The 23220-nt window shown below is 38.6% G+C and overlaps 1 protein-coding gene across 2 annotated transcripts in view; it reads left to right on the plus strand.

Annotated features, from left to right (window-relative positions):
* Positions 1 to 5646: 5646 nt before the first annotated feature.
* ATF6 (activating transcription factor 6) overlaps positions 5647 to 23220 on the plus strand; it is a gene marked incomplete at both ends in the record, with an annotated part of 221967 nt that continues 204393 nt past the window's right edge. Inside the window, 4 exons of one of the 2 annotated variants that reach the window (XM_079697746.1) lie at positions 5647 to 5719; positions 17066 to 17130; positions 19777 to 19864; positions 21830 to 21936. In XM_079697746.1, the coding sequence (XP_079553872.1) occupies positions 5668 to 5719; positions 17066 to 17130; positions 19777 to 19864; positions 21830 to 21936 (312 nt within the window). The remainder of the gene's footprint in view (positions 5720 to 17065; positions 17131 to 19776; positions 19865 to 21829; positions 21937 to 23220) is intronic. The other variant, XM_079697745.1, reaches the window with a different exon arrangement.

The raw sequence follows: 23220 nt of genomic DNA on the forward strand, positions 1-23220 counted from the left end.
TTTTTTTTTTTTTTTTGCGGTACGCGGGCCTCTCACTGTTGTGGCCTCTCCCGTTGCGGAGCACAGGCTCCGGACGCGCAGGCTCAGCGGCCATGGCTCACGGGCCTAGCCTCTCCGCGACATGTGGGATCTTCCCAGACCGGGGCACAAACCCTTGTCCCGTGCATCGGCAGGCGGACTCTCAACCACTGCGCCACCAGGGAAGCCCCCACAAATAAATATTTTTTTAAAATTGGCATTCTTAAAAAAAAAACCTTTCCCTTAAAATAGCTGCAGTTTATTGAGCACTTACCTGCCAGTCACTCTCCTAAACACTTAAATGTGTATTTGATTTAATCCTCAAAACAGCCATGAGATAGATCCTATTATTCCCATTTTACGGGTGAAATTGAGGCTCAGAAAGATTAAGTCACTTCCTCAAAGTTACATAGCAAATGAACCTAGATTAGAAGCAAGATTTGGCTTATTCCAAAATCTGAGCTTTTAACCTCTATATTCTAATATTTGGGTTCCTTGTTCAGGGTTGTATTTATCTTAAAGATGTCATACTAAAAATGTCAATCAGATTGTAAAATCTAATAGTACTGATGCAATGCAGTTTTTAACTAAGCTATAAATTCTCTAGTCAGGCATCCCACCAACATTTGCAGGGTACAAATTGAGGCCTACATTCTATTTCTCTTAAAAGTTATAAATAAAGCTATCAAACTATTAAAATGTTTTGTTCTCATGACAAATATATCTTCATAATGACCTGGAAGACAAAGTTTGAATTTAGAATTCTCTGACTTCATGGAGTTTCATGACAAAATATGGCAATGCAGTGAGAGTTGGCCCCTGACCTACAGACTGCCCCCCTTTTCCCACCCCTGGACTTGTTCATGCGGACCCTGGTGTATATGTATATGTGGACTCCCCACCTCACATTTCTAAGCTCTGTCTACACTCCTGGCACACAGTATTGGCACAGTTCTGTCAGAGGCCTGAGCAAGGCTTGGAGCTGTTTGGGCTAGTTGGTTGTCAGAAGTGTGTCTAGAAAGGGACCATGTGTCCTGGCTGAGCACATCACTTTGGCATCATGGATTCTTAACCTGTGGGAAGAGACATTACCAGATGCCAGAGTAAAGTCCTAGGTATGGATCTAGACATAAAATTCTTTCAAATTTTATTTCTCTGCCAAGGGTTTAAGTTGAAAGCAAATGAATAAATGAAAGAAAAACTATTTGATAACATTCAACATTTATGACAAAAAAAAAAGAACTAGAATGGAAGGAAGCTTCCTTAAACAATGTGCATATATAAAAAAAACTACAAACAGCACATTTCTTAATGATAATTGAAAATGTTTCCTTGTATTTAAAAAAAAGTCTCCAGAAAAAAATTTTGCACAAACAAATGAGGAAACAAAAAAACAAAACCAATCAAGCCCCTAGATATTACAATCAGCAGAATCACAAAGTGAGAAATTATATAGGACAAATGAAAATTTCTTTTTTTTTGGCCGCACCGCAGAGCAGGATCTTAGTTGCCTAACCAGGGATTGAACCCGGACAACAGCAGTGAGGCAGTGAACATGCTCAGCCCTGAAAGGGCAGAGTCCTAACCACTGGACCACCAGGGAATTCCTGCAAGTGACAGATTCTTATCTCTTGTTTGTTTGAAATTTTCCATATTAAAGGTTAAGTTTTAAATGATGATGTTAAATAAAATAGATTTTTAAATGTTAGTGTTTGTATACAGTAAGTCTACACAGAAAATTCTAGAGGATTTACAGACAAAATATTAGAATGACATAATTCAATAAGGTTTTTGAATACAAAATTGCTCTATAAAAGTCAATAGTGTTACTATACCCCAGCAATAACTGAATTAAAAAAATTTTTTTAAAGAAAAGGATGTGTAAAATGAAACTAAAACTATGAAAAGAAAACTTCCCTCAGTAGAGGGAAGGATTCCTTATGCAATATACAAATAGCAGAGATCATTAACAAAATTTGATAAATTTGACTATGTTAAAATTAAAACCTAGAGGACAAAAACCCCATAAACAAAGACAAGTGTCAACCTAAGAGAAGGTATTTGCTATATACATACAGGTTAAATGAATAGACTATCTGAAGGTGTACACATCATTGAGAGAAAGAAAATCCAATAGGAAATTTTATAAAAGATAAGAATGGGCAATTCACAGAAGAGGAAATAAGGTTTAATGAACATGAAAAGATGCACCACCTCTTTAATTTACATTTAATTTAAATGTAAATTATAGTCACACCCTTCACAGGTAAAAAATAAAACTCTGACTACATCTAGTGTTGGTGAGAATTCATCACTGCTAATGAGAGTGTAAATTGGTATAATTTGGCAAATAGTAGTACTCCTACTGCATGATCCAGCATATATCTTAAAGACATCCTTGCATATATGCACAAGGATACCCATAAAACGATATATTTTATGTAACAGTAAAAAGTTGAAACAATCCAGATGTACATCAGTAGAGAAATGAAAAAAGCTATATTATATAGTAATAATGTATATATTCAAGGAAATACCATAGAACAGTTAAAACACAGATCATCAAAAAGTAATGTTGAATGAGAAAAGTGACTTGGAGAACATTAGTGCTGTAAGTTTATGTAAATTAAAATACCCCAAAACAGCACTAAATGTATGTATCTATACACATATTTAAACATGATAAAAATAAAAAATGGCTTTGAATGATTACCATAAAATTTATAATGGAAGTTGTCTATGTGGAGGGAGGTAAATGAAGCAGAGGAAAACGCAGACCTCAACTTTATCTACGATGTTTAATTTCTTATGAAAAACCTGAAGCAAAAATGGAAAAGTTAATATTTGTTAATTCTTGGCAATGAGTACACAAATGCTTGTTTTGTAATTATCTGCACTTGAATAAAAAATAAACATTTTGAAAATTAAAAAAATGAAAACTTATTGGAGTTCAGTCATGGTGATTTTCTTAAAAAAAAAAGACTAAGTTGTCTGGTGGATACAGAAGGCTCTTGCTGGTTTTATTTTAGGTTTTATGCCAATTTTTGAATTTGCAGTTGGGTAAGAATAAAAATCTTATAAATTGCACCTGAAATGAAAACTGATTAGTTAGCTGATGACAGAAAGAATCACCTTTAATGTAAGGGAATTTCGTGATTTTTTTCAGGGTTTGGGTCCCAGGGCTATTTTGTACACTGGGGATTGTGTAATCTGTAGTAATCATCCAGCCACGAGGAGTTTGGAGGATTCTGGGAAGCATTTGTTTTGTTTAGTAACCGAGGGAAAGATTCCATTTAGTCCTAGAGGGATACGTGTTCTTTTTTTTTAACATCTTTGTTGGAGTATAATTGCTTTACAATGTTGTGTTAGTTGCTGTCGTATAACAAAGTGAATCAGCTATATGTATACATATATCCCCATATCTCTTCCCTCTTGTGTCTCCCTCCCACACTCCCTATCCCACCCCTCTAGCTGGACACAAAGCACTGAGTTGATCTCCCTGTGCTATGCGGCTGCTTCCCACTAGCTATCTATTTTACATTTGGTAGTGTATATATGTCCATGCCTCTCTCTCACTTCGTCCCAGTTTACCGTTCCCCCTCCCTGTGTCCTCACATCCATTCTCTACCTCAGTGTCTTTATTCCTGTCCTGCCCTTAGGTTCTTCAGAACCTTTTTTTTTTTTTTTTAGATTCCATATATATGCGTTAGCATACGGTATTTGTTTTTCTCTTTCTGACTTTCTCCACTCTGTATGACAGACTCTAGGTCCATCCACCTCTCTACAAATAACTCAGTTTCATTTCTTTTTATGGCTGAGTAATATTCCATTGTATATATGTGCCACATCTTTATCTATTCATCTGTCGATGGACACTTAGGTTGCTTCCATGTCCTGGCTATTGTAAACAGAGCTGCAATGAATATTGTGGTACATGACTCTTTGAATTATGGTTTTCTCAAGGTATATGCCCAGTAGTGGGATTGCTGGGTCATATGGTAGTTCTATTTGTAGTTTGTTAAGGAACCTCCATACTGTTCTCCATAGTGGCTGTATCAATTTACATTCCCACCAGCAGTGCAAGAGGGTTCCCTTTCTCCACACTCTCTCCAGCATTTATTGTTTGTAGATTTTTGATGATGGCTATTCTGACCAGTGTGAGGTGATACCTCATTGTAGTTTTGATTTGCATTTCTCTAATTAGTGATGTTCGGCATCCTTTCGTGTGTTTGTGGCAATCAGTATATCCTGTTTGGAAAAATGTCTATTTAGGTCTTCTGCCCATTTTTGTATTGGATTGTTTTTTTGATATTGAGCTGCATGAGCTGCTTGTATATTTTGGAGATTAATCCTTTGTTTAAAATTTGCTTCATATGCAAGTATTTTCTCCCATTCTGAGGGTTGTCTTTTCATCTTGTTTATGGTTTCCTTTGCTGTGCAAAAGCTTTTAAGTTTCATTATGTTCCATTTGTTTATTTTTGTTTTTATTTCCATTTCTCTAAGAGGTGGGTCAAAAAGGATCTTGCTGTGATTTATGTCATAGAGTGTTCTGCCTATGTTTTCCTCTAAGAGTTTGATAGTGTCTGGCCTTACATTTAGGTCTTTAATCCATTTTGAGTTTATTTTTGTGTATGGTGTAAGGGAGTTTTCTAATTTCATTCTTTTACATGTAGCTGTCCAGTTTTCCCAGCACCACTTATTGAAGAGACTGTCTTTTCTCCATTGGGGATATGTGTTCTTAAGGTAGAGTACTTTAAATATTCATCTGCTGAAATGCTTTAAAAAGAAATTCTATTAAGTAGCATTCTTGAAACTGCTTCATCAAACTTAGTTAAAATTTTCAGTTAGATTTTGTGATGTAAATGGATTTTTCTAAACAAAACCGTTTCTTAAGTTTTAGTAATAAAAAGACTGGGAATTTACCTTATTGTAGGTCTTAGGGTAGGGTCGCTTGGACTTTCACTACTAGGTACTATGCTTTAGAAATGTATGTTTAAGGAGGTGAGTTTGATTTTGGGGAGTTTATCTTTTATATTTACTTTTTAAAATTTGTTTAAATAAATGTAGTCTTTCTAGAAGTACGATTCATAGTATTTTTGCTTATCTCAGGTACTGTGCCAGCGGAGAGGCAGCTCAAACGAATGTGGAAAAAATAGTTGTGTGTTTTCCTTCCACACACTTGTGTATATGGAGAATTTTTACATTGATAGTGAGTTATTCGTAAAATTTAAACCAACTTTACTTTCTTAGTCTCTAGTTTTGTTCTGATATATCTACACTGTGGTATTGAGAATTATACTCAGGGGACGAGCCAGTATGTTCAGAATGGATTTTCTTCCCCATTTTTAATGTTATCAATATATCTTATTTAACCGAAGTAGTGGTTACGTCTCTTTCTTTTTTCCCTAAAACAGCGGGACAGAAAATGCCGAAACCTCCAAAAGGGAAATATTTACTCAGAGATTTGCTTAAAATTAACTTAGTCTCTGACGTCACTCGCGCAGAAGCAATTTGTCTTCATTCGGCCACCGTCGCCTCAGCGTTACGGAGTATTTTGTCCATCTGCCGGCACCGTCCCAGATATTAGTCGCCGAGTTCCAGGGCAGGGGAACGTGTGTTTCGGGGGAGCCGGCTGGCGTTGCCGGCACCATGGAGTCACCTTTTAGTCCGGGACTCCCTCACCGGCCGGATGAAGAGTGGGGTGAGTGGGATCTGAGACTGTACCAGGGGTGACCCCAGGTTTCTTCCTCCTTACTTCCGCGCATTTGTGGTGACAGGTGTGGAGGAACCCTGCCGGAGGAGCGAGGGCCACTCGTTGTTTCCGTCCGTGGTCCTAGTAGAGTCTAGCAGAACCTGTCGGTTTCTGCCCTGGCGACAGCGAGCGTAAAATGTTGCCTGATTGGAATTACTATCGTGTTTCACCGTTTCCTTTGGGAAAGTACCAGGTGATGATTATGTGGGGCGAAAACGACGTCATTAGGAAGCTTAGGGCAGGATGGCTGTGACCATCAAAAAGGCTGCAAGTTATTTTCTCAGAGTGTGGGATGTGGGAGATGCTTGCCGTGGAGTGTACGTGTACGTGTTTGGTTTGTGTGAGAGAATGTGAATCGTCATCTCGAAGCTTCCACTATTGATCGAGGCTGATGCCCATCTTGGCAGAGAAGCAAAGCACCCCAGCACCTGACCTCAGGTCCCTGATTACGTAGACCTGACGCTTATAAACGGATATAATCCTGATTGCTCTCCGGATACAACTCTAAATTTTCTTGTTATGGATATTTTGTTTGGCTTTGTGGTCAGGAAGAGTGGAATGGAATATAGTGGAAATGAGAGTGGAGAAGCTTTATCATGTAAGTGTTTAGAAGAAACTTATATTCCTCCCTTGTTTGCCAGACATAGTACTAATACTGTTCTTGGGCTTCAGTGTGAATTTGGAGTTGTATACGTCCCTAAATGTGTCCTGCGGTGAACCTACACCCTTCACTAGCTTTAAAATTTGGGGGAAACCCAGACTGACCTTCATTTTTTTCCCCTTGGACCATCGTTCTCAGTAGCAAGAGTGTAATCTCAATTCTCTTTGTTGAACTGAAGTCCTCATTTGATTTTCCAAAGGCAGAACTTCTCTTAAATTATATAGTGTTAGAGATTTATTTCAGTCCTTGGATAGGTTTTCTATGAGTTGTTGGAAAAACGTTAGACTGTCTCTTCCAAATGTATTTTCCCAAGCCAAATGTAGTCGTAGTAATAGAAACAATTGCCGTTAAGCAGTTTATTTGTGTCAGGTGCCCTGCTTAGCTCTTACCTCCCAAGCCAAATGTAGTCGTAGTAATAGGAACAATTGCCATTAAGCACTTTATTTGTGTCAGGTGCCCTGCTTAGCTCTTACATGCATTATCTTATTTAATCCTCCTAACAGTCCAGTGAGGTATTGTTATTTTACAGATGAGGAAACTGAGGCTGAGAGAGAATGAACGCTCAGAGCCTTATAGCTAGTGAGTGTCAGAAACAGGATCAGTACCTGGTTTGTCTACCTCCAAAGCCTGTGTGTGCACTTAGTCACTATTCTGTATTGCTTTCCTAAGTAATTTCTACAGATTTGATTTTTACCAAGATCCCCCCAGTTATTAAAAAATCTACTTCAGTATACTGGGTTGTTATGATCTGTTTTCTTAGCTAGTCAACTATTATATTTTCATGATGTTTCTTAAACTATAACTGTGAGGCACTTCCTGATAGCATTATTATGTCTTCTGATACCCAGGCTGCATTTTTCTGACTAATCTGATCAGTTGACTCCTGGTCTTAATGTTCTTTAACAGAGCATTCAGTTCTTTGTAGTAGGTTCACTGACTCAGCTCAGGTATCTTGCCCTGCCCCTCCCTGAACATGCCCATTTCCCATGGTTTTCCAAGCTTCTCTTTTAAAACTGTTAACAATCTTTTCTTAGTGGAACACTTTAATTCTGCTTCCTCAGGTGTTCAGTAAGTAGGATAGATTTTGCAGGCACTGGAGTGAAAGGTTACTGTTTGCTAGCATTTCTCAGTAGAATATGGACTCTTTTTCTGGGAGTTGCCATTTTGGGTGTTCAAGGACTTCACTGATTTATTTGACCTTTTTTTTTTTTTTCTATATTAGAAGCTAGCTAGTTAAAATTTTTAAAATCAGATTATGTAATTAGTATTTGTGACTCTTAACAACTTTGTATAATTAAAAATGACTTACTCAGAACAGCCTATGATGGGATGTGCATCCCATGTGTATTTGCCCTTTATGTGGGGTGATGAAATTTAGAACGGGCCTATAAACATTTTCTGTAAAGGTCTAGATAGTAAATATTTTAGGCTTTTGTGGTCATGTGGTCTCTGTTCTGACTCCTCAGCTCTGCCAGTTGTAGTACAAAAGCAGCCATGGACAATGTAAACTGAGCATGACTGTGTTCCAAAACATCTTTATTTATGGATGCTGAAATTCTATTTCATGTAATTGTTTTTAATACTTAATAGAGTTTACTTTTAGTACAGTTTTAGATTTACAGAATAATTGAGGGGATAGTACAGAGTTCTCCTGCCCCCCAAGTTTCCCCTATTGGTAACATCTTGCATTAGAGGAGTACATTTGTTGCAATTGATGGGCCAGTATTGATACATTATCATTAACTAAAGTCCATAGTTTATATTAAGATTCACTCTTGTTCATTCTGTGGGTTTTGACAAATGCATAATGTCATGTATCTACCATTACAGTATCATATGGGATAGTTACACTGCCCTAAAAAATCTGCTGTGCTCCACCTGTTTGTCTCTGCCTCCCTCCTCCAAAGCCCCAACAACCACTGTTCTTTTCATTGTCACCTAGTTTTGCCTTTTTCAAAATGTCATATTGTTGGAATGATAGAGTACGTAGCATTTTTAATTTGGCTTCTTTCATTTAGCAAAATGCATTTAAGATCCCTCTATTTTTAATGGCCTGATAGCTCATTTCTTTTCAGCACTGAATAATATTCCATGGTATGGATGTACCACAGTGTCTTTTGGGCTCCCATAACAAAATACCAGGAAGCTTAAACAACAGAAATTTATTTTCTGACAGTTCTGGAGGCTGGAAGTCCAAGCACAGGTGCCAGCATGGTCAGGTTCTGGTGAGACTTCTCTTCCTAGCTTATAGGCGGCCTTTTTTTTGCTGTGTCCTCATGAGGCAAAGGGGTGGAAAGGGAAGGAGGGCGGGAAGGAGGAAGAGATGGGGGAGAGAGAGAGGTAGGTAGGTAGGTAGACCTATCTCTTAGTCTTATAAGGCCACAGTTCTAGTAGATTAGGGCCCCGCCCTTGTAACCTCATTTAACCTTGATTACCTCGTAAAGACCACCCTACCTCTGGATGCAGTCATCTTGGGGGCTTCAATATATAAATTATGGGGGGGACACAATTTGGTCCATAGCACACAGTTTGTTTATCCATTTACCTGTTGAAAAACACCTTGGTTGCTTCTAGGGTCTCAAAACCAGTTAAAGACAGACTGAGGCCAGGAAAGAGGGCCAGGCGTGGGGGACAAGAGTGACAGGGTGTGGCTTATAAAGGGCTTACATGCAGTGAAGGGACAGCCACAAACTGTTCTCCAGTGATGAACATTGCACAGAGAATTAAAATTGGTTGCTTTCAAAAGTTGGCAGTTATATATAAAGCTGCTATAAATATTCATGTGCAGTTTTTTTTTTTTGGCGTCACTGTGGGGCTTGCAGGATCTCAGTTCCCCGACCAGGGATTGAACCCGGGCCATGGCAGTGAGAGCGCCGAATCCTAACCACTAGACCACCAGGGAACTCCATTGCAGCTTTTTATGTGGACATAAGTTTTCATATAAATTGGGTAAATACCAAGGAGCATGATTGCTGAATCATACAGTAAGAGTATGTCCGGTTTTGTAAGAAACTTTCAACCTGTCTTCCAGAGTGGCTATGCCATATTCCCACCAGCAGTGAATGAACATTCCTGTTGCTCCAGTCCTGCCAACATTTGGTGTTGCCAGTGTTTCAGATTATAGCCATCCTGATAGGTGTGTAGTGGTATCTCATTATTTTAGTTTGTAGTTCCCTGATAACATGTGATGTGGAGCATCTTTTCATATGCTTTATTTTATCTATTTTTTTAAAGGAAAGGTCTTTTAAAAATATTTGTTTGTTTGTTTATTTTATGTTTTGGCTGTGTCGGGTCTTAGTTGCGGCATGCGGAATATTCGTTGTGGCGTGCAGGCTTCTCTCTCTAGTTGTGGCGCTCAGGCTCTAGAGCATGTGGGCTTTGTAGTTGTGGCATGTGGGCTCTCTAGTTGTGGATCTCGTGCTCAGTAGTTGCGGCACGCAGGCTTAGTTGCCCTGCAGCATGTGGGATCTTAGTTCCCTGACCAGGGATTGAACCCATGTACCCTGCATTGGAAGGCGGATTCTTAACCACTGGACCACCAGGGAAGTCCCCATATGCTTTATTTGTCATTTGTATATCTTTCCTTTCCTCTTTCCTTCCTACGTCCCTCCCTCCCTCCCTTTCTTTTTCTTACATTTTGCAAAAGCCACTTTTTTTTTTGCTGCACATAAGATATATGTACCAAGATCAGAAGCTTCCATCTGCCACTGTGGTTTCTTTGATAAATTCAGTGTCTTCTGTGAAAGTTCTCTGTACATTCCTGCGTTGACCAAAACCTGACTCCCCTGATGACACGGTTTTCCCTGAAGTCCTAGTGAATGGTAGCTCTTTTCATTCTCAAAACCTTTTCTCCATTAGGGCCTCTGAAAGTGGGTTAGTTATCTTCCTTGTTCTTCACTGCCACTTTTAGATCATTCTCCTTTCATCCTCCCTAAAAACATCCAGGCTTAAATTTCACATTGTCTCACATGCTGTCCTCTACCTCTCCCTGTTATAGTCATCTGCTGATTTCTGGTTCACTCTCCCTCACTTTTTGAAAAAATTTAGTTCCTAGCTTATTGTCACTTTCTTTAACACTCCTTCCATCATGATTCTTGGCTGATTTCAGTATTCTCAGAGAAGATCCTTCAAATACCCTGACCTCTCATTTCCTGGGTCTCCTCTCCACCTTCCACCCTGTCTCAAGCATTTTCTTCCCCAATCATAAACCTAAACCTTGTCAGTACTAGTAACATAATCTCAGTTTCCAGCATCCCACTGTGACCATCACCTTCTGTCTTACCAGCTCACTCTCTTTAGTACTCCAATTCCAGTGGTACCTTCAACACTGCTGAGATTCTGCCATCTTTTCACTGTCTCTCGTCCCCTTTATGTTATCACTTTCCCCTTATCCAGTTTAAATTCCATGGACAATCTCTGTAATCATTCCCTCACACGCTCAATATCCTTGTCTCTCTCTTGTTTTGTAGTTCTCTCTTTGATCAACTACAACCTTGGTTAAATCTAACTCTGTCTACTCCATGAATGCACTCAAGTAGCTGAAAGTGGCTAAAAAAGAAAATTCAACCATGCTGACTGGTCTCACTTTAAATTTATGATACTAACCTGAAACAGACCATTAAGTATTACCTGGCTGATCATATTTCCTTGGTCCTCTCTCTCTGATGATCGTTTTTATAAAGGTTCTTCTCTCCTCAAACCTCCAGCACCTCCTCCTGCATTCTTTGAATCAGAAGAGAACTGCTGCAATCTCCTACTACCTCATCTACCTGTGTACCAGTATATTTGCCTTCTCTTCGTTGGTGGGAATGCTAGAGCCGATCACTTCTATGTGTGCTTTAGACCCCTCCTTCTTTGTTTTATTTTTTAAAAAATTTATTTATTTATTTTTGGCTGTGTTGGGTCTTCGTTGCTACTCACGGGCTTTCTGTAGTTGCGGTGAGCGGGGGCTACTCTTCGTTGCGGTGCGCGGGCTCCAGGTGCGTGGGCTTCAGTAGTTGTGGCTCGTGGGCTCTAGAGCACAGGCTCAGTAGTTGTGGCACACGGGCTTAGTTGCTCCATGGCATGTGGGATCTTCCCAGACCAGGGCTCGAACCCATGTCCTCTGCATTGGCAAGTGGATTCTTAACCACTGCACCACCAGGGAAGTCCCTAGACACCCCGCCCCCACCCCTTTATTCAAGAATATTGCTCAGGGGCTTCCCTGGTGGCGCAGTGGTTGAGAGTCCGCCTGCCGATGCAGGGGACACGGGTTCGTGCCCCGGTTCGGGAGGATCCCACATGCCGCGGAGCGGCTGAGCCCGTGAGCCATGGCTGCTGAGCCTGCGCGTTCGGAGCCTGTGCTCCGCAATGGGAGAGGCCACAGCAATGAGAGGCCCGCATACCACCAAAAAAAAAAAAAAAAAAAAAGAATATTGCTCAAGCTCTTCTTCCTTCTGTTTCCTGAATCTGCATTTCCATCCCTACATGTAGTTGCTTCTCCTGTCTAGAGTGAAAAAAAAAGAAAAACCCCCAAACCCTCTTTAGATGTTACTTCCCTTTTAGCTTCAACTACATTTCTCTGTTTTATTTTACAGCAGAATTCTTTTTTAAAAAACGTCCATGTTCACTGACTCCACTTTCTCTTTTTTCACTGTCTCTTGAACACAATGCAGTCAGGTGCCACCACTCCACCAAAGCTGCTCTTTCTAAGGTCACCACTGTTTTCCAGTGGCCATCGCTCATCTTACAAGAAGTAAAAGAATAAATAAATGGTCAAAGCGGCAGTCAGGTGGGAAAGCTTGCTGAGCAAACAAAAACTAATAGCTACCATAGTTTACTACTGTTAGGAGAAATCTATATAGTAGGTAGTGTGGGGTTGGTGAAAAAGATATAGAAGTAGGTAGTAAATTTTAGAGATACTTCATAGGTAACCAATGCCACCAATGCCACCACTTCCTTATGGATCTTTCTAAGATATTCTGTAGTATACAAATGTATTTATCAACCCACTCAGTTTTTTTAAGTATTCACAAACCACAGAAAAGTTAAAAGATCAGTACAGTGATAACCTGTATTTCCCTTATCTAGATTTACCAACTGTTAACATCCTGCCATACTCACTCTTTCTCTCAGTATTACCCGCACTTCCTCTTCTTTCATTATCTGAAAGCAGGCTGCAAATAATATGAAACTCCTAAACACTTCACTATGTATCTCCTAAGAACAAGGAAATATGTATTTTTTAAAAGCATGAATTCATGCTAATACCCACAGTTCAAAGCCAGTACCACAGAGTTCTTTCTCACCTTCTTGCATTATATACTTTTTTTTTTTTTGCGGTACGCGGGCCTCTCACTGTTGTGGCCTCTCCCGTTGGGGAGCACAGGCTCCGGATGCACAGGCTCAGCGGCCATGGCTCACGGGCCCAGCCGCTCCGCGGCATGTGGGATCTTCCCAGACTGGGGCACGAACCCGTGTCCCCTGCATCGGCAGGCGGACTCTCAACCACTGTGCCACCAGGGAAGCCCGCATTATATACTTTTATTTCTCTTTTCCTACTGTGTAAATCCTGATTCCCAATAACATCCTATGTTTTTATGGGCTCACTTTAGCTGCTCTGTTGAAAATAGACTGAAAGAGGGTCAAGGGCAGAAGCAGAGAGACCATTTGGAGGCTACTGCATCAATCCAGGTGATTTATGATGGGAGCAGTGGAGATAATGGAAGTGGTTGACTGTGGATATATACACATACACATATGCATGTGTATATACCCATGTGTATATATATATATATTTCTTTAAATAAATTTATTTTACTTTTGGCAGTGTTTGGTCTCTTCTGCACACGGGCTTTTCTCTAGTTGTGGCGAGCACGGGCTTCTCATTGCGGTGACTTCTCTTGTTGTGAAGCACAGGCTCTAGGTGCACGGGCTTCAGTAGTTGTGGCACATGGGCTCAGTAGTCGTGGCTCGCGGGCTCTAGAGCGCAGGCTCAGTAGTTTTGGCGCACGGGCTTAGTTGCTCTGCGGCATGTGAGATCTTCCCGGACCAGGGCTCGAACCCGTGTCCTCTGCATTTGCAGGCAGATTCTTAACCACTGCACCACCAGGGAAGCTCCCCATGTATATTTTTTATTCAAAATTTAAGTTTTGGAATAGTTTCAAACCTACAGAAAAGTTATAAGAACTGTGCAAAGAACTATTGCATGCCTGTCACACAGATTCCCTGATTGTTAAATTTTACTGTATTTGCCCCATTTCTCCTTCTTTAGAGAGAGAAAAAGAGAGTGAAATGTGTTAACTCATTACCCTTAAATACTACAGTGTGTATCTCCTCCTCCCCTAAACAAGGATACTCTCCTATATCACTGTCACACACTCCTTCCAGTCAGGAAATGAACATTGATACAGCGTTACTATCCAATTCACAGATACCATTCATATTTTGCTGTATGTCTTAATAATGGCTCTTTTTCTAGTCTGGGACCCTACCTGCAAACACGCATTACTTTTACTTTTCATGTCTCCTTAGAGTTTTTCAACCTGGGATGGTTGCTTAGTCTTTTCCTGTTTCTTGTATTCTTGACAGTCTTAAAGAGTACAGGTCTTTTGTTCTGTAAGATGACTCTAAACCTAGGTCTATATACTGTTTCCTCGTGACCAGAATCAGGCCATGAGTCCGTGACAGGAATGCTAGAGAAATGATAGAGGCGCACTATGTTGACCTGTTCCAAGGTGATGTTCACCTTGATCACATTGTCAAGTTAGTATCTGCTGGATTTCTCCACTGTAAAGTCTTTTACATTTACGTAAAGTCTCCTTTTACATTTGATTCGTATTGGGCTGGCCAAAAAGTTCCTTCGGGTTTTACTGTAACATCTTACGGAAAAACCTGAACAAACTTTTTGGCTAACCCAGTATTTTGGGGGAGATAATCTGAATGCCACCAATGTCCTATTCCTTACTAAACCTTCACTCACCAGCCCTGGCCTCTGTTGATAACTCCAGCTTATATCAACTACCACTCTAATGCCAAATGGCGATTCTCTCTTAACATTCTGTGTACATTTATTAATTGACATTATACTGTAAGAAAAAGCTTTCTCTGTTTCTTTGTTTATTTCATTATGAGCTCACTAATTCCTATTTGATTCAGTGGGTTGTGATCTGGCTTTATTTTGATGCTCAGATTTTCCGAGAATTGACCAGTAAGAGTCCATTCATATCAGCTCCTTTGTTCTTTTGACATGTTTCCATCATTCTCTGAGGATTTCCTTATTTTCTGGCACAACAAGATTTTCCCAGGCCTACTTTGCACTTTCTCTGCCTAAGCCCTGGAATCAGCTCTTTCTCTAAGGAGCCCTTTCGTTGACTTCCATTTAGTAGAGGATGGTGTTCAGTATCCAAGGTCTGGAAACATACGATTTTTCAGTGCTGTGGGATGTCTTCGTTTCTAGGACCTGTTAGCAGACAGAATTAGGACATACATGTATGTATATGTGTACACACATATACAAACATCTATAATTCTTTCTGTTTATGAATATTTTAAGAAAATGTGTTCGTATTAATACTTCTAATTCCAGTGCAACATCTTAGGGTTCTTTTATTCTCTACCCTTTTCACGTTTCTAAATCCTTTCTCAGACAGTGAGAAACCTAGCTCTAATGTATTTTTATCATTTGCTCCATCAATTAACACATTTGTTCGGTATTATCACTCTCCTAACCACTCAGGCTGCTTCTTACATCTGCCACTCTGTTCCTCCTCCCACTGCCCCATTTTTTTGGCATCTGAGGCATGCTGCCACCTCCACAAGGCACCTCCCCTCCTGTATCATCCTATTTCCTTGGGTACCAGGCACATTGCCACAGAGGATGACACACACAACCCCACCACCCTCCTTGCTCTGCTGACATCTCTGTGTTGGGAAGAGTAGGGAAGGAAAGGAAAGATGGAAAGGGAAGGAAGAATGGAAAGGAAAGGTAAGATGCCAGATTACCAATACATACTTTGAAGACAGCTGACAGGATTTACTGGTAGATTGAATACAGAGAGTGAGGAAGAGAAGTAAGCAATGACTCCTAAGGTTTTTGACCTGAGCTCCTGGGATAATTGAATTGTCATTAACTGGGATGAGGACGAACTAGTAGGAGGTTTGGTGAGGGATGATTCGAAGCTCAGTTTTGGATGTGTTAAGTTTGAGATGCCTTTTAGATATCCAAGAGGAGACGTAGAGTACTCACTGTGTACATGCGTCTTGAGGTATGGACTGGAGATGTATATTTAGGAATCCTTGGCATATAGATGCTGTTTAAAGCCATGAGCTCAGCTGAGATCACAAAGGGAGTAGAATAGATAGAAAAGTTTGCACTAAGCCCAGGGACAATTTCATGTTAAGAAGATGAAGAATAACCAGTAAGGTAGGGCCAACCAGTGAGGTGGGAGGAAAACCAGGTGAGTATGGTAATTTGGAAGCCAAGTGAAGAAAATGCTTCAATTAATATGAAAAGATCAACTGTTTCAAATGCTGTTGAGAGTAAGATGAGGACCATGAATTTACCATTGAATTTAGCAGAGGAGAAGTCATTGGTGACATAATAACTGATGTGTATGCCTGTGTATGTGTTGGTGGAGGAAGCTTGCTTTGAATAGGTTTAAGAAGGAGAGAAATGAGAGGCAGCAGATAAAGAACTCTTTCAAGGAGTTTTCACCTGTGTATAAGGTACATAGCCACAGTCATCTACTTATATGGGTTTTTTGTTTTGTTTTGCTCTGCAGCTGAGTTTAAGGTAGTCCTTTTCTGAGAGTTATATGAATAACCTTTCATTATCACTACACACAAAAAATGTGCTATATACTATTTTGTTTTAGGCTGGTGAAATGTTTCTACCATCGACCAAGTCAGTGAGAGACTTGCAGTGTAGTTCTTATATATGTGAAGTAAGGAAATCACCAGAGCAAATTTCAGTGGCATGATAGTAGGGAGTACAAAGGCAGACTTAGATTGGGAAACTCTTCAAAGTGCTTGAAGTTCTGAAAATGTTAAAGAAAATAGACACTTTACAGATTATACAGTAATCAGTCTTCTTTGGCCTTATCAGCACCTTGACCTGTGTTCATATATTTCTCGGTTTATAAGGAAATCGGAACATAGTTAGATTTGTTGAAATAAATGAAATGGTTTAGATGAGTGAGTTCTTTATTGTTTGGATAGAAAATTGGTTGTACCTCTAACTTAAGGCAAGGATGGCAAATACCTGGTACATGTGTTGCCATATTCCTCTCCTGTCATCACTGCTGATCAACCACGTCACTTTTTTTTGTGCTGAACCTAGATGAAGCCTCAGAATTTGTGTTAGTAATGTTCCAGGAAGTCACTACCAATTAGTCCAACATGACATGACAGGACATAAAGCCTGTTTTTTAATCCCTGGTATAATGATTTAGTTCACAAGATAAAAATTATGTGGAAAACAATACATATGTTAGAAACCAGCTTTGAATTGGTTGTCATTCACACTCCTAGAGTTTATCAGTAATAGTAATGGCTAATGAGAAACCCTAATAGAGCTGACATAAGGATACAGTGCTTATTCTTTTGTCAAAACATTGAATTAACAAGAAATATGTATTCTTTTCTTTTGTCCAAAGATTCTACCCTCTTTGCTGAACTTGGCTACGATGACCTGCAGTTGGATGCGGCAAATGAAACTTATGTAAGTGTTTATTAGAGGAGAAATGCTGAATAATGTGATATTTAATCTTTAATTATTGCAAGAAGATTTCAGGATAACACATTTAGGCTAGTTATTTAAGTTTAAATAACTTTTAAGATTAAGTATGAAACTTAGTAGCCATTTTGTAGTCAGTGAATGTAGGACTGTAGAAATTGCATTGGTCTTGGTATGAGAAGACTTGTATTCTAAGTCTACCTTTGGCCCCAGGGGTGGGTAACCTTGGAAAAGTTACTTAACTGCCTACCTCTTGGTTTTTACAGATATTTTGCTGCATAGGGAAACAGTGTGATATTAAGGAGTATGTGTGTCATGGATCTAGTTAAGAGAACTTACCAACTTCCTTTTTAAAAGTTATGTATCCTTAGTGTTGAAAGCTCTGAAACTTAGAAATGTCCTTATTTTTTGCCTTTGAGTGGTTAGAAGTATGCGTAAAAGCTATTATTATAGCACTTTAAGTTCTCAAAAATATTTTAGATTTTTTTTTCTTTTCTGGATTAGTATATGTGAAGCTGTTTGACCTGAACTCTTACTTTGTCTTATTCTTTAATGGATGAGGTGCTGTTTGACTTGGGAAGTAGTTAAAGTGAACAGAGTGACTTTATATGCATATCAATCAGGTTGAATATTTATCACTTATTTTTTAAGCCCTTAATAAAAATAAAGCTTGCTCAGTGAGTTTAAGACATTTCTCAAAGAATAATTTAGCAGTTGTTTTACCATGAATCAATAGAAGGGAGTGAAACACATATTTTTTTAAATCAATGCATGAGATTTTAATGGTTTCATTTACTCTGTGAGATGCTTTACAGTGTTGTCTGTTGATTAAATTGGCTTTTAATATTGGCTGGTTGCTTAAGCAACTAGTATTTTTTCATAACCTCCAGAGCCTAACATCATCAAGAAACAATATAGTAAATTTGAAAGATTCAGGGAAATATGATCCTGATTTTATAACTAACATTCTGTTACCTCAAACAAGTCACACAATCTTTCAGTTCCTTAGTTTTTCTGGTATAAAATAAGAGATTGGATTAAATGGTTTCAGAGGGCGCATTCTAGCTTTAAAACTGTCATTCTTCTTTCACATGGCTGTACAAGTTTCCCTTGAGAAGTCATTGAAGAACTAGAGTATATAAGTACCAGTATGTTTTGCTTTACATAAAATGGGTCTGTGAAATTTCCAACCAGATAAAATTCTTATGCTGTAAAATGTATTTGACTTTTTTGTCTGAAGATTGAGTATGAAGCATCCTCGAAGTTGGTCATGCCACTATTGAACATGTTAAAAAGTATTGCTAGCACTCAGGCAAATATCCTTCCTCAGTTTACTTAGACTAAGAAAGTTTGAAGATTTTTCGTTGCTGAAAGTATGAGGCTGCTTAATTTTTTGATATCTAGATTCAAATATGAGAAAAAAGCAAAGAGGATTGATTTAAAAGGTGGTTCTTTCATAATTTAAGTAGTTTTTTCTTTTTTTTAATGTGAACTTTCACACATTCTCTTTATATAATTTGCAATAATATTTACTCAGTTTAGGGCAGTATGATAAGAAAAGTTTCTCTTCTCTCCTTCTGTTACATTCTCAATAAAAATAAACCACAGAATAGACATTGGAAATGATAATATTCTAGAAATTATTACCAAATTGTTGTTATTGATAACTAGATTAATCTTTATTTTTTTCCTGAGGCTTGCTTTCTTGCTGTTTATTATCTGTCACATTAAGTTAATATTGACTACCTTTTAACTTTGTTGTACTGTTTATATATTAAGTTTACTTCTGTTCTTGTCTCTGTAACCTTAAACATTTAAAATAGTTGTGGTACTGTCTTAATCTTAAACTCATATGAGGGCTCTGAAATCATGTGGCAGTTCTTTATTAATATATATGGTATAAGATGGTCATCCAAAGACCCAGAATATGACTATATTTAAATTAAAAAATTGTCATCTGAATGAAAAGAAACTAAGAGCCCCTCTAAGAAGTTTACTGACCCCTATTTGAGAAACTTAGTTTTATCTTCTAGGATTAAAAAAAAATTTAGAAATTTTATTTTAGAAATTTGAAAAGTACAGAACAGTAAAAAATATAAAATTACCCATCCTCCTATGGATCTCTTCCTTCTCCCACAAGCATTTTAATATGTGGTATATTTGAAGTTTCAGTTAAAGTCTCTTTATGATTCCTGCATGTCTTTTGGATACATCTGTATTCTTTCCCTTGTATATAGAGATATTGTAAATAGGCATTTGCTGTGACTTCTTTTCCTTAATGGCAATGGGGAAAACTTATTTTGCTGGATCTCCTTTATGACAAAGCACATATTTTGTGACTGTTGTAAAGGTCTATTTCCACTGAAAAGAATGAGACCAATGGAATCTTTCAGATAGATGTTGACTTCAATACCTCCTTCCTAGTTGTTACTACTGTGCTTAAAATAACTAAATTTGTTTATCTCTAAGCTATCCAAGATGTATTTTCAAGATGAACTGATTAACTTAGAAAGTTATTTTTACTAAGTTGGGTAATCACAATTATTTATGGCAAATTGCATCTGTTAGTTTGATTTCTGGATGTATATATTTTAATCTTGTAATATTCTTTTGCTGATTTGAAACCTGCAGGAAAATAATTTTGATAATCTTGATTTTGATTTTGATTTGATGCCTTGGGAGACAGGCATTTGGGACATCAACAATCAATTCTGTACAGGTAATGATTTATTTCATTGATAAAAAATTTAAATGGGTCCATATTATTTTGTAGTTTGGTAATAGTCAAAATTAGGTGGGGTTACTGGGCTACTTTTGTAGGCCAAAAATTTCCAGGGACTACATTCTACTTTGGTGTAGCAAGGCATACATAAATTTCTTGCCAAAATAGATATAAAGAATTTCATAGTTATGTGTTAGTCACATAATGAATAAAAATTTTATTATTCAGAAATATTGATTTCGAATTATATGTAATACTCTCTAAGAGATTAACCTATCTGAGAATTAGACAGAATTTAGGGAATCAAAGGGAAGAAGCTTGGGATTATTAGAACCTAGGACCTTAGTGTAGGGGTCCCGTGTATACACATCTGAGGAGGAGGCCCTACCTGGCTAATGCTAGCATCTTTAAGGGGCCCAATGAGGTGGGTTTTAGGTGTGCTGAAAAAAGCTGGAACCTGGAGCAAACTGTCCCTTCTGGGATGAAGCTGATGGGAGGATGAAGAAATCCCTTCTTCCCTTCTACCTTTTAGCATCCTTCTAGTACCCCCTATTGACAGGACCTAAAAGGAAGCCAGCTGAGACATGTATTAATAATTTGCATCACAGACTATAGAAGGTAGACTTAAGAGCTGAGAGACAATGTGTAAATAACCAGCACATTTCCCCATCTAAATTGCAGTCCTCCCCACTGCTGCATTTCCTTTTCCCTTTCATTTTATGTATTTGTATATCTTGCTCAATTCCTGTCTTCCCTCACAGAATAAGAGCTACACAAGGCCAGTGTTCTGGTTCCTGCCATTGTGTAACAAACTACTCTAAAACTTAGTGGCTTAAAACAATAACCATTTTATTAGGCTCCCGGAATCTGTGGGTTAGGCATTTGGACAGGATGCACCAGGAATTGCTTGTCTCTGCTCCATGGTGTCCAGACCTCATCTGGGAAGATTTGAAGGCTGAGGTAGTTTGACACTGGGGGCTAGAATTACCTTAAGGTTTCTTCACTCACATGTCTGATGCCTGGTCTGGAATGACTTGAAGACTAGGACTGCCAACTTGAGTGCTTACACGTCACCTTTCTATATGGCCTGGCTTCCTCACAGCCTGGCGGTCTCATGGTAGTCAGACTTCAAAGGCTCAAATGTGAGTGTTTCAACACACAAAATAGAAGCTGCATTGCCTAATGTAACACAGCCTTGGGATTCACATAGCATTACTTCCATACTCTGTCGATTGAAGAAGTCATAAGCCCACCAAGATTCAAACAGAGGAGGAAATAGTGGCTACTTCTTGATGGGGAAGTGGCAAAATCACATTATAGATCATGAGATATGGTAGATATTTTGCACCTAACTTTGGAAAACACAATCTGCCACAGAGATTCTTCTCTTCCCCATTCCTACCCTGTTATAAATTTGACACCTAGGAACACCTAGGCTATAGTTACTCAGCACATTTTAAAAAATACATAGTTCAAAAGATAGGAACATTTTTGTGTTTTAATTGTATTGTCAAAAATGCTTTTCACAATAATTCTTTCCTGTTTCTTATGTTTTAGAATTATTTTGGGGGGAGTCTATAATTTTGCATATTGCATAATATTCAAAAGGTACAAAAAGTCTGTAGAGTAGAAAAGTGTCTCTTTTGGCTCTTGTTCCTCAGCCACCAAGTTCTGCTTCCCAGAGACAACCACTGTTATCAATTTCTTATGTTCATCCTTCAAGAGAGTTAATGCTAGTAGATGCTAGTAGTACAATAGTATACACATGTATAACTTATTACACAGATGGAAGCATACTAGATTTAACTATTTTCTGCTCCTGAATTTTCACTTGATGATATATTTTGGTGACCTTAGCTTCTATATCATTGAATTTTAAAAGCAGATTTTACCTTCTTTCTTATTCATTTCATTCTGAGTTTATATTGTTCAGTGGGAAAATTTTTGCCCCTTGTTTTTCAGTTAAAGATATTAAAGCAGAACCTCAGCCACTTTCTCCAGCCTCCTCAAGTTGTTCAATCTCATCTCCTCAGTCAGTGGACTCTTACTCTTCAACTCAGCATGTTCCTGTAAGTAACCAGTCTTTTACAGTGATTTTGGTTACAATGGAATCTGGAAAATATGTATGTGGGGGAGGCAGTTAACATTTATTAAGTGCTAATGTACGTCCTATTATCTCATTTAATCCTGAGGAAGCTGAATCTTGAGGAATGGCCTTGAGGGAGCTAGAAAGCTGTTAGTCTCTTTGGTTTTGCCCTCCTTCCCTTATGTTCTTGTCTTCATAATTTCATTGCACCTTACCAGTACCCAATTTTTTTTGTTTGTTTATTGACTTATTGTCTTTTCTCCCTGCTACCTTCTTTACTCCCCATTAGAATATACATTCTTTGAGGACATAGAAGACTGTAAGATGGTCTGTTTCTGTAACTCCTTAGCCATGTAACCTAGAATGGTCTCCTTAGTTCAGGAAAGCCTAGTACTACCTTTTGAATGTGCTAATAAGGTTTTTTACAAAAGCACCTTAAAAATGCTTCTGCTCTTCATCTAGACAAAAGCTCTGAGGCCAGGAAAAGGAAGTACCAAAGGGTTTAGGTATTTTTTGGAATGTGGAAAGGAAAAAATATAAGAAGAAAAATTCAAATTACTGTTTCAGTGAATTATATCTGCTGTAAATTGAGGTATCTTCATTCTGGCATAATTTCCATATAGTCAGTTACTAATTCTATCCACTTAGTATCTCTAAGATTCATCTTCTCCACACACACCAGGCCATCATCACCTCATCTGGATTAAGGCAATAGAATTTTGACTGGTCTCTCTGCCTCCTAACTCCCCAAACCTTTCTTAGCAGAGGAATCTTCAAAGAGAAATTTTTCAAAATCACAAATTTGATGTGTCAGTTTTTTGCTTAAAACCTTCCCAACCCTTACAAGGACAAAATTCAAATTGCCAGTGTACTAGGCCCTCCATGTTCTGGCTCCTGTTTACCTTTCCAGTCTTGTTTCTCACTATCCTTCCTGTTCCTCCCTTCACACTCCCCTTAGGTTTAACCCTGAGAGCTCCTGTGTGCTCCAGTCATTCAACAACTGTGCCAGGAACTGTGCCAAACACCGTCCATGGACAAGAGCAGCAAGCTCTCTGCTCTTAACCATTTTAGGTTTTTGTACATGCTCTTCCTTCTGCCTGAAATAGCCTCATTTTTTTTCTTCTTTGGAAAACTCCTATTCATCCTTAAGTCCCAGTTCAAAAATTACTTTCTCTATGAAGCTTTTCTCTGATTGCCGCTCTTGGCAGTTCTCTGTGGTCCCACAGTTTCTCCAATGATTTAATTTTAAAAACTTAATTTACTTTTG

The sequence above is a fragment of the Hyperoodon ampullatus genome (genome assembly GCF_949752795.1).
Source record: "Hyperoodon ampullatus genome assembly, chromosome: 2".
Classification (NCBI taxonomy): Eukaryota; Metazoa; Chordata; class Mammalia; order Artiodactyla; family Ziphiidae; genus Hyperoodon; species Hyperoodon ampullatus.